General features: G+C 35.9%; 1 protein-coding gene across 1 annotated transcript in view; it reads right to left on the reverse strand.

Annotated features, from left to right (window-relative positions):
• MAK (male germ cell associated kinase) overlaps nt 1–10,235 on the reverse strand; it is a 24,663-nt gene extending 14,428 nt beyond the window's left edge. Inside the window, exons 1-6 of the mRNA XM_009640383.2 lie at nt 10,135–10,235; nt 8,410–8,464; nt 7,344–7,465; nt 6,201–6,280; nt 4,296–4,428; nt 4,033–4,204 (exon numbers count right to left, since the gene is read on the reverse strand). Coding sequence (XP_009638678.1) covers nt 4,033–4,204; nt 4,296–4,428; nt 6,201–6,280; nt 7,344–7,465; nt 8,410–8,464; nt 10,135–10,235 — 663 coding nt within the window. The remainder of the gene's footprint in view (nt 1–4,032; nt 4,205–4,295; nt 4,429–6,200; nt 6,281–7,343; nt 7,466–8,409; nt 8,465–10,134) is intronic.
• Between the last annotated feature and the right edge of the window lie 2,123 nt (nt 10,236–12,358).

Genomic DNA, 12,358 nt, shown 5'->3' on the forward strand with positions numbered 1-12,358 from the left:
CTCCAATGACAGTCCTTCTCAAGCTCCCCTGCAGGTAAAGGTGGAACCGTCACTGTGGATACCACATGTGGACATATCCTAGCTGATGGAGAAGAGAGTAGCAGCAGTAGTGCCACAGAAACGAGCTCAAGACTTCAACATATCTTCTTTATGGCAATAGTAAAGGCAAGGCCCTTCCACGCAGCATACCATGGCTGTGTAACCATGATGCAGCCTATACAATATACCACTGATTCCACCAGTAAGATAGTAGCTGATTAAATTGCAACTAGACACTATTGCAACAGAAAACAGCCACAACCACCAGATGATTTTTTTTGAGTGTTTAACTTTCCAAAAGTGAACCCTGAAGTCCTTAGCTGCTTCGTAATTGCATTGTTTGAATACAGAGTTACAGGATTATCAAAGACCTCAGGAGATCATCTAGTTCATGCCCTTGTCCCTTCCTGACAAGTATTAGTCTCAAAAAGTTTCCAGTTTCTGGCACTCCGCAACCACTGTAAACAGTCTATTCCAGAGCTTAAGTCTCCTCAATATTAGAAAAACATAGGTTTCTCTTACAACAATACAAGACCATTGCTGAGTGTGCTATCATCCATGGATACCAAGAGGGCTACTTATTTCTTCTCTCTACAACAGCCTTTTTATACGTTAGAAGGTGTATTTCTTTTTTCTTCCAGTCTTCCTTTCTATAGGCTAAAGAAACCCAAACAATTGAATTCCTGGGTCTAGGCTTTTTAAGTTTTTCTTCTTCTCTGGACTCGGATTTTTTCCCCCTTGAAAAGCAAAACTTATAACTGGATATAATAAAGCAAGTGGAACAGAAAGATTAGTTCATACATCAGTGGACAATACTGGTACGGTACTTGTCTTTGTTACAACAAAATACTGTTGACATACAATGCATTATGCAGCTCCTACATCAGATATGTTAGCTGGATAGTTATCCCCAAATATTTATGTGGATGATTATTCTTGCCTAGGTACAGCACTCTACACACTACTAAAGAAATTTTTTTAAAGCTACATCTCTAATTTTATAGGAAACTGAATTCTAATCTTGTCCTCTAACATACTCAGTCCTTCCCAGCCTGCTATCTACCAACTTAAGAAGTTAAATCTATTCCATTAGGCCTTTAATACAATCTATCTTTCATTTTGAAAGAGAACCAGTAAAGCTTACTCTCTAAATAAGGCTTCTGAAACAGGTATCCACTTATCATGCAGTTTGTTTATATAAATATGCTGATGAGAATGTTGTTAGGGACACTGTCAGAAGCCTTACTGAAGACAAAGTATGATATTAATGCTTCTCCACTATCCACAAAGCTTGTTACACTGTTACAGAGGAATAAATTGATTTGATAGAATTTGGTCTTAAGATACTGTGTTAGCTATTACTCTTCTTTTTATGTACACGAACAACTTACAGTTTTAGCTCTGTTAACATAGTCTGTGGTAATCAAAGAACTCCAATATAATGATAAACCAAGTTTGGTTAAAATAAGTCTCAAGACTTCAGGTGACTTTCTATTCCACCTCAAAGAAGAATTTGTTCATTTAAATTAATGGAGGTAGACTCCCTCCTCCTTTCACTGCATCTCCCTCCTTTACTGGAGTTGGTGATGTTCTGTCTGGCAGAGGTAGTGATAAAGGAATGACTTAGAACAAAATAGCAAGGGCTGACTGTTAAACTGGTGAAGTACAGGGGTAGGGTGAAAATAGTATAAGTGCAAAAAAGAAACAACATTTACATTTATAAAAAAATTAATTTGGAGTTATTTGAAGTGCCAGTGCCAACCTTCAACTAATGAAAATGCATTTCATTAATCTCTCCTCTTCACATCATCATCAGTTTTTTCATTAAACTGGCATACTCCTAGTGCACCATCATGCCAGTATTTGAATGCTGCAACTTATTGCTTTATTTATAAAATAAATATATAAATAAAGCAACTTCATTTATAAAATAAAGCAAATAGTTGCCTGTCACTATTTAAAAAACCCAAACTCACAAAAGTCATTAGTATGGTATTATGGACCTAAACAAAGGAAGGCAAACTGGAATGAAGACAGCTTCCGTGTGTAATTCCTTATTTCAGGATAATGGAATAAATGAAAATGTATGTCTGAAAAAATACTATTTTAAAACTATCTGCAAAACCAGACTATTAAAATAACTGCTGGTGTTTTTCAGAATGCAGAACAGTACTTCACTTGTAACAAATGCATCATTTGTTGTGGTAATTCCTATCATAATTTTTAAGTACTCTTCTTACAGGGTGATCTCCTCGAAGAATGCCTTAGCCTTGTGGTAAGGCGACAAAATTCCCAAGTCTGCCCAGCAAGTGACAGGGGCACAAAGGAGCTAATTACAGCTTCCTGATCCTAGAGGGCTGATTTACAGTGTCTCTAACCCTTAGGGTCTTTAGAAGAAGCTACATTTTTCTCTGAAATACTCAGCTGGTAATGCTTCCTGGTTTCCCAAGCAATCTGCCTGGCTAGCTGGGGAACCACAGAGTGCAAGCCATCATGATTGGCTTCTGTTCAACTACTTATAGGGTTAGAGAAAAAACATAGCAGTCAGCTCAGCACTGCTCTGCTACTACACACAGTGCAAATCTCTGATCTTCCAGAACTTGCTTATGCTATACATTAAAAATGTTCCAGAAGCTCGTATGCTGCTCTCTTTCACAGATATTCTTAAGATAAATCAAAATGTTCTTCTTGCTATCCTAGACTTGTGAGCTGCTTAAGAAACTTCATATCTGTGTTTGAAAACTCAAGTCTTAAAATACTGCTCATATTACACGTTATTTGATGCACAATTGTCATAGTAAGCACTGTTTTACACACATCACAGCAATTCTCACTTAGTCCTCTAGACTCAGTTTTCACGTCCACATATCATCTGTAACTCTCCACCTCTGACCTTTTACTCTCTGCTCTGACATGAGTTTGCACCTGTTTCTCAGTACGTTCTCTTGGATGTTTTCCCACCGTTTCAAGCTCTGCATCTTCCTAGCTAAGCTTAGTCTATTTCTGGTTTAAGTTTTCTGTTCCTCACTTTTCTGTTGATAACAGTTCCTTTACTGGACAAGAATTATGCTTTATTTTATATCAGTAGAACATCAATGAAATTCATGTTTTTCTCTCCCACCCTTAGGTTTGCCAGATCTAGAGACTCTGTGTCTAGTCAGTTATTTCACAAAGTTCTGTTTGCGTCCATAAAGTACTGATATACATCTGCCATCTCTTGCTTTCAAAAAGATCTTTATATTATATGGTCCTTTTTCAGTTTATTCAAAATTCTGAAGGCAAACTTATTCTTTTCTTGTATGTTCATGTATCCATTTGCCAAAACAACTTTTCAACTGAAGTAAATATAATTGCATACGTTTCTAAATGTGCTACCCAAACCTTCCTTGTCATTTAAAAAAGTATTTAGCCCTTCCAGAAAATAAATGAAAATAATTGTTTCCTCTTTAAAACGCTGCAATTTTTCCTCCATTACGTTTTATTGCTAATAATATTTTATGAGATCTGTACTTGAGATCAAATGTTTCCTTCATGCTTTAAGAAATAAGAAAAGCATAATTTGTCTTATTTATGAGATCTTCTATAAGCTCTGAATTCTTGGTACCAGTCTCAAAGAATTACACTTTCATGAAAGGAAAGCAAATCAGCTGTGGCAAAATAAAATTCCGGGAGACTTCTGATTTTCTTTCCAATATGCATAGCTTTAAATGATTACATTAACAAATTTTATCTGTCTTTCATCAGCGGAGAGCAAGGCTACTCATAATAGTATGATATACAACGGATGCTAATATACAACAGAAGACTAGCATTACATGTCTTAATCGAAGCTTAAAAGAAACACAGTTGAGAAAACCCTATGTCTGCAGGAAACATACTAAGCCAATAATTTATATGTATGTTCTGAAAGAGAGCTAAAATTATTATAAAACATTGAATGTATTTCACTTTTTTAAAAAAATACTATTGTGTGAATCTTTCTAGAAGTTTTACCTTCTTTGGAGTCCCTAATACTTGGCAAATTTTGAAGATTTCATCTACTTCACTTGTGCCTGGGAAAAGAGGTCTTAGTGTGTACAATTCAGCCATTATGCTGCCAACTGCCCATATATCAATAGGTGAGCTATAAATAGATGATCTTAGCAAAACTTCAGGAGCTCGGTACCTATGAGGATGGAAAGAATTAACGGATAAATGAAAATGGTAAGAGAAAGGCAATTAGTTAAGATAACGTATTAAGTTCTTAACGTACTTACCACCTGGTAGAAACATAATCTGTATAAGGTGGCTGAGATCTTAGTTCTCTAGCCAAACCAAAATCTGCTATTTTCACAAGTTCTGGTCCAATACAGAGAAGGTTTTCAGGCTTCATATCTCTATGAAAAAATCCTACAGGAGACCAGACAGAAAAGAATGGCGAATTATTGTGTCATCACTTCTTAAACAGTAACCTCCAATACCATAATCCAAAATTTACTTTGGGATGTTTTGGAAGAATATAGCTTTTTTTTTTTTTTTTTTTTTTTAAATTCAAAATAAACAAATGGTGACCCTCAGCCCAAAAAGCACACATATTTTCCCTCCATGGATTATTACACCAAGTGTTCTTAAATTAACAAATGTAAACTGTCATTAACACACTAAGGAAAATGAATTGGCTATTGCAGCAATATCAAATAACAAACCAATTTCAGAATGAAATCTCTTGTGAAAACTACAACTGCTTTGTCAGTTTTGGATAATGGAAAATTGAGCATCTGACACACTTGATTTATACAATTCCTTGAACAATTTTTAACTAGTTTATTTATCATTGTGACAGCAATTTGCAGACACAGACATATGGAAGATAGCAAAATTCTGCTCAGGAATGCTAGTATTAGTAATGCAGGCACATGAAGTTTCTTTAATGCTTACTGTTGGCCTGAGCACCTATATACCTGGAGAGCAGTTGAGTCACTAAGCAAATCAATTCTGCTGTTTAATTGATATACATAATTTGCCATAATATAAATCATTTGATTGAAATTCAGTTGCTACAATAAAGCATTCAATTTCTGCATGCAGTAACTGACAACCACTGTAAGAAATTGGCTGAAATTATTAGTGAAAGGTAAATGTTCAAATTTATCATACCCATCATTCCCAAACAATGTAACTTAGAAATCGTAGGTTTTCTTAAATTCTAATTTTCTCATTTATTTCATGTAGAAATGAGGAAGGAAAAGAGGATGCTAATAACCAGAGAACAGTATATGATCTTGCTCAGAACAACATAAAATGGCAATTTCTAGGTATTTGATAATATGGAACAGAACTAATTATTTATTTGAATTCATCAACAGGCTACAGGGTACATGAAAGCCAGAGATCACTGGGAATGTTGTTTCTTATTTCATTTTCAGCTAATATTTTACTGCCTTCGGAAAGTTTTAGGGATACCAATGTGACATGAAGGACAAGTACCAGGTAAGAGAATTGAGCAAGAGAGTAAATTACTACTTTTTTAAATGCAAAGGAGCTTAATACCTGTATTTCAGAATGCAGTTTGCAGACAGATATTAAACAGGAGAATTAAAAGTTTTGTAAATGCTATGAAACTTTTTGTTGTTGTGAACACATAGCATCTCTTATTTAGGCTGCGCTTGTAATTGCTGGAAAAGTCCCATCTCAAAGTATTTAAATCCAGGTTGTATTTGATAAGGAAACTGTTTAAATTTCTTAGTGAACAAGTTATTTTAATATTTTTTTAGATGTAGGGTAGAATATTAGTTGTAGTATCTCAAGACAGCAGAATCTGCCATCTGAAAGTATCAATGTTCCTTAAATAGATCTTTTTGAGGAAACAAATACATAGCATAGCACAGCATACAGGTTTCTTTAGTTTTTGTATTTGTCTGGTAACTAAAATGGAAAAAAATACTTAACAGTGTATGAAAAATATCCAATGCTTTCAAAAAGAAAGAAGAATATCTGATTATAGAACAACACTGTGTAACTTCAGGTATGGTTTAGAAATGCACTATACTGAAGCAGTTAACAATAATTTTTATTAGATACCATTAATAGCCTTTGCTAGATATTTTTATTCATATTATTACTGAGCATTATCTTATTTTCTAAAAATGTGCTACACAGTTAAACTCTAGTATGAAACCTACCATGTTTATGGATAAAAGCTAGCCCTTGTAATATCTGATACATCATGTTTCTGATGACTGACTCAGGGAACAACTTGTTTCTGTGAAGAAATAGATTAACAACTTCACATAAATAAAAAAAAAGTATTTTCAGAACATACATAGTTCTTAATTTTGCACAACACATCACGAACAGATGAAAACAGACCCGACAAGCCTTGCGCATAAAGTAAGACAGGTGCAACTGGCTCTCATCTGGAAACCCGCTTGCTGCCAGGCCTTAATTTCACTCACTTCAAGTGGCTGCAGAGGGACTTCTCTGCAGAGAGGTTCATGATCCTCTCTCTGTGCAGAAGCCGGCTGGCCAGTAGTGTGTTGACCAGATGAACATGGAGTGCACAGTAATGTAGCAAGGAAGACACCACACAGCAGCCACCGTGGTAGGTGTGTTACCCAGTGGTACCTTTAAGGGAACCCTGATCGAGGGCAATGCTTCTCAGCTGCAGAGTAACCCTGTGCTAGTATCATCACCAGCACCTATCTCAGGATGCAAACCTAAGAGCTTTGCACATTAGGATATAAAGGTGCATGACAATGTCTGAAGGAAACACACAAAAAAGGCAAAAGAATTCAGCAAAGAAAAACGCTAGTGAAATAGGACCTGCCTTTTCAAAGTTCACCTTGCCAACCTTGCTATGTACCTGTTTGTCCAACATTGCAACATCACACACTTAGTCCGTATATAGGTCTGTCTTATGCGCACGCATGCGTGTACATGCAGATGACCATTCCCACCTTAAGCCAAATCCATGAGCAAAAGCAGAACGAACAGTGTTTATCCAATCCTTCATACATTAAAGTGAAGGCTAATAAAGAAAAAAAAAGTATTTGGAATTTCTCTCATGGGTCTACACACCACGACATGCAAACTATTGTGTTAACAACTGAACAAACTTATTTCCAAAAGCATTACAATATGCAATATTGTAATGCAGAGCAATGTAGAATTCTACCCTCAGATAAGCAGGTGCAGCAACTCCTGTTCACATCAGTGGGGCTGCAAGAAGAGCCAAACCCAGAAATTCCAATATGTTCTTCAAGACAGAATAAGAATCATTAAAAAAAGCATGATAGCACACTGTTTGTTCTGTGAAAAAGACATACCTGTCCTTCATTAACTGATAGAGATTTTCCTTCATGTATTCAAATACGAAGTAAAGGTGGTCATTTTCTCGTATGACTTCTTTCAATTTAATTACATTGGCATGATTTAGCTTCTTCAGAGACTGTAATAGAGCAAAATATGGCTTCACGTAACTCAACAGTGACTTTGATTCCTTATCAGAACTAAATTTTTTAACATGTAAAAGTTTCTAGCACAGGATTTACAAAAACAGGTCCATCTGATAGTCCGTATTTATCTTGTAATCTCTGTTTCAAAGAAGAACAAAAGAGCATTTAAAATTAATTTCAAAATAAAAACAGCAGTGATATTAATAGTAGTTTAAAACTTCTGTTTCTAGGGATTACATCATAGCTGAGGTGAAGATTAATCCAAAACCCTAATTCCCTGCAATGAAAGACAGTTCTGAAGCTGTAACAGCTCTTGCTCATAGAACTGAGTAAGAAAACCTAGCAATTTTTTTTTTGTTATGAAACTTTTGTGAACAAGGATTCTCTTACAGCTGTTCTTTTTGGAGATAGTGATTATGTGCAATCTCCAGTAAGTTAAATCTAAATTACAGATACCCAAATCCTTCGTTAGGGAGTTTTGTATATACAAAAAATCAGATGCCTGAAACATGGGATGACTTGGAATTTAAGCCCAGGATTTTAAGTATTATTCTATCATTTGGCTAGCCAAAACTCCCCAGTGCTTTCTACAAACGACCCAAACACAAGATATAAGGACTGGATATACACCTAGAAATCTGCCAGTAAAATGAAAGAGTGGCATAGAGAAACACACACATACACAAAATCAATTTTGTTACCTTCTCTCAAAGACAAGAGGCTTGGCTATGAGACATGGCCACTGCTTGAGAACAGTGGGATATTCCACAAAGCAGCTGGAGCTCTAGGAGTGCCAGCAGCCCACGTTTTTGTGGAATCTGTCATCCCCATTTAAAGAGTTCGCAGAGTTTGGCTTTATGCTTGGGCATTGTAGATGCCCTTTTCCTTCATGCAAACCAGACCCTTATTTTTAGATGTGGTACGTTCACGACTTTACCTTGACTTCTCTCAAATTCATACATTCATCCCATGAATAGAACTTCCTTTTCATTCTGAAATACAAGTCCAAGAGAAAGTATTTTCAGTGAACAGTACAGAATGCTTTCAGAACAAAAAAATCTAAATATCATTTTCCAAGTGTAGCCCTAGCTGTATTTTGAAATCAATTTAAAACATTCTAGAATACTCATCAGCAACGTGATTAAAACCAAACTCAACTCTTAGAATTGCTAGAAACTTAAGCATTTGACGATTAATCACTGCAAACATATTTTTAGAGGAATAGCTAGCCAGAGAGACCATGATACTCAAGGTATTTATAAAAACATCAGGGACACAAAATCCCTTTGTATCATTTGAATTGTGCTCTTAATAACCAGGAAAGCAACAGTAACACTGCACTTATATCACGGATATTATAATTAAGTATCTGACTTGATCAGTCATTTTTACAAACCTGTTCCAAGCTATTAAATATCAAACAACAATTGTTTCATTTTTTTCAAGCAATACACATACATACAATACAATAGCCTCTAAACTAATAATTATATATAATGGTGTAATACGTTTATTCGCAAGTCTTGCATAGGTACAAACATGGATATTCAGTGTTGCTCAGATCTTGGGACAGGGTAGTGAATATCACATTATTTGCTGTGTTTCTATAAAGTTCTAGCACCTTGAGTGAGGAGATTTAAACCCAAATTTTTATTTAAAATAAACATATCTTCAACCAAAACTATCCCCCCTCAAATCCCAAACTTAAAAAACACACAAAAGAATTCCAAATCCTGAAATCATGAGAATGAAAAACACTTCCCACAAAACATTGTTCTTTTTGTCTAAAAATAATGACAATAATCAATTGCAGATTTTTATTTTTAACTTAGATTAATATTATTAACTTAGGTAACAGTACTAGCAGTATATGGAGAAACCTGAAATTCTCAGAAGTTTTTAAAAGTCAGTCAATTATGTTATAGTTATCTTTCTGTTCTTCTCCATTTGTGGATTTACTGCAATCTCAGCAACATACAGTTTCTGGTATTTCAACTTCGGCTTTACATCCTGCTTGCAATTCTGTAGGAATAAAAGGGGAACTTCCCCTCTCCTTTAGTACAATTTTTGTTGGTTTATAATATCTTTTTAGGCAAGTATGACAATGCTGATGATTATGCACAACACAACTTTATTAGATCCAAGGAGACAGCTTTTATTTACTTGACCAGACTTGTTACCTGGTATATATCATTGTAGCAATATCTGAAATGTAACGCAGTACCTAAAAAGATTTGAGGGGGCTGGGAAGGTATTTCAAATCTACCCATTAAAATGGGTATTCTTACATCTCATATAAATAAACAAACTCCCTAATTAATCAACGGCACATTCAGTTTTGCTTTTCCTTTGGTGTTAGCCCAACAGTATTTCTAGAAGGAAGCATGTTCGAACTGAACAAAACCAGCACGCAATTTTATAAGCCAAGATACATCAGTAACTTACACAAACTGATGTGTCTCTCTATTGATCTGTTAGCTGAAGTCTGACCCATGATCACCTTGTTAAGCATCTTAATTAAAAAAATAATTTTCTGTTAATTTCCTTAAAAAGAGAAGGGACTTTTTTTCTATTCTACACAGATGGCAGACAACAGTAAAGTTAAAAGTGAAAATCTTTAAGCCTTTGCAAGTGCCTTTACTGAATTTAGGTGTTAATGTACCTTTTGATAGCCACAAGTTCTCCTGACTCGTTGCTCTTCCCCATCAAGACGCTGCCATAGGTGCCATCACCTAGTTGTTTCATGATTGTGTAACGGTTCATTTTTTTTAAGACCCGTATAGCCAAAAGCTTGTGAAATTCTGTATTTCTTCTATGCTTTTTGATTTTCTTAGAGAAATCTTTTTCCAGAATGTTTTATGTTGGTGAATGTCTTCTCATAATAGAGCAGGATATTCGCTAGTCTCCTCCAAATTACAGCTACTTTGAGATCCCAATAGAAAGTTTAAGAGACAGAAGAACATGGTCATTCTCACACAGATCCTTAAAAAAAAAAATAGGGAAATATGTAATTTTACAGTATTTCAGCATAGATACACTCTATTTTTATTGAATAATAAAATCCTCTGGATCAGTATGCATTCTTTAAATAGAACACTTCAGTGTAACTATTTCCTTTAAATCCTTCAAACCACAGAAGGTGCCTAGTCTAGGATTAGGGTTAGAGTAAGCAGGGACTGGAGAGTTGAGATTACTGTCATAATTCCCTAGAACCAGAGAAGCATGTTTAAGGCTCGTGTCCTCTGATGGAACTCATTATTCTTAATTTGCAGACAGCAGCAGGTTCCTAATCCATAATGAAGGCAGGGTTGAAGTTTGGGAAAACAGACAGAACCCGCCAAATTTTGCACAGGGTGCTATGGCAAACCTAGGGTCTGGATGCTGTGTTTTTGGTTGGTAGTGCAAGCAGGCTCGCTATGCTTAAAGTTCGTGAGGAAGGGAGGTGAAGAAGAGAGATAAACGCTGCATTCTTCACCAAGATAAGTTGAGTTGTTACAAATGTACTTGGATGTCTTGCTCTGAAGTTCACAGAATGCTTAGTCCATAGCCACAGTTAGGAGTAGGCACAGTAATGGCTGAAGAATTAAGTTTATTGTTCAGTTTTACAAGGCCTGCAGAGAGAAATACAGAGCTCATGTGCATTGGTATGGAAGACTAGATCTGAATTGTCATTTGAAAAAGAATTAACATTAAACAATATTGAATCTTCATCTTTGAATATATGCAAACCTTAATTTGAATCCTGATCCAAACTTGAATTCAAACGCTAGCTTTCATTATACACAATACCATCTGCCACTGACACTTCAGGTGAAGGCCAGTTCCCACAGGTCCTACGCACAAATCCTAATGCCAACCTTAGCACCAGCTGTCTACTCTACACAATCCTAAAAACTGATGTCAAGGCACTTATACAAACTCACAGTAGTCAACCACTTATTTATGCAGGCCTAGGAAAAACTAACAACCAGTTACCTAGTTCCAACTAACCATCTGTACCATTTAATCACTGTAACATAAATGCTTAAACACAAACAATTGACTGCTAACTAAATTCCAGCATTATCTCTACCTTTTGCCTCTGCTGTCTGAAAATACAAAATAAAGCTCGAATCAACTGGCATCTGCTGTCAGCCTACCTCTATAGGAGATGCAGAATTCAGCACGCAACTCTCCAGTCCTTACCCTTATGCCAGAATTAGCTACAGGCTGGTAAGGCTGTCCAAACAGATTAAGGAACTCAAATTCAGCTGGTAACAAGCCTCAGGCCTGAGATTTACAGGCCTGGCAAAATTCAACAATAAAACTGGCCCCTTATGAGCGTGAATGCAGCATTCTCAAGCAGACTATCCTGCTGTGTAAAGAAAACATCTGCCTGGACAATATACCCATGTTTCTAAGATGTTATTACTTGACATGCTTCTTCCTCCGAGAAGGTGTAACATGCACCTTATTACTCCCTGTTGCTTCTGTTACCAGGGAGGAATCTTACAGCAGCTGTCAAGATGCCAGTAACAAGTGACCTAATGGACATCTCGATTTATAATCTTTGCACCAGACAACCACCAGTTCAGCAGTGAAAAATATAAAGGAGTTTTTAATCCATCCCCCAAAAGCCATCACTACAGTAAAATCAGATCGCTGGTTAATAGCATATTCTATAACAAAGCTAAAAACCAGATTTAACAAAAAGTAACCATCATAGACAATTAAAATTATGACTGAGTTTTAAATTGGGCTTTCAGATATGTAAACCTATTGTTTTTCTCAGAATTCAGCTTTATATCTTATTCCCCAAAGTGCCTGCATGCACTCTAGCCTTGATTTCTTCAACAAGACTATTTGCTGACTCCAGTTATAAGCAAATGATCAAGTGTATATGCCAA

The sequence above is a fragment of the Egretta garzetta genome, unplaced genomic scaffold (assembly GCF_000687185.1).
Source record: "Egretta garzetta isolate BGI_Z169 unplaced genomic scaffold, ASM68718v1 scaffold246, whole genome shotgun sequence".
Classification (NCBI taxonomy): Eukaryota; Metazoa; Chordata; class Aves; order Pelecaniformes; family Ardeidae; genus Egretta; species Egretta garzetta.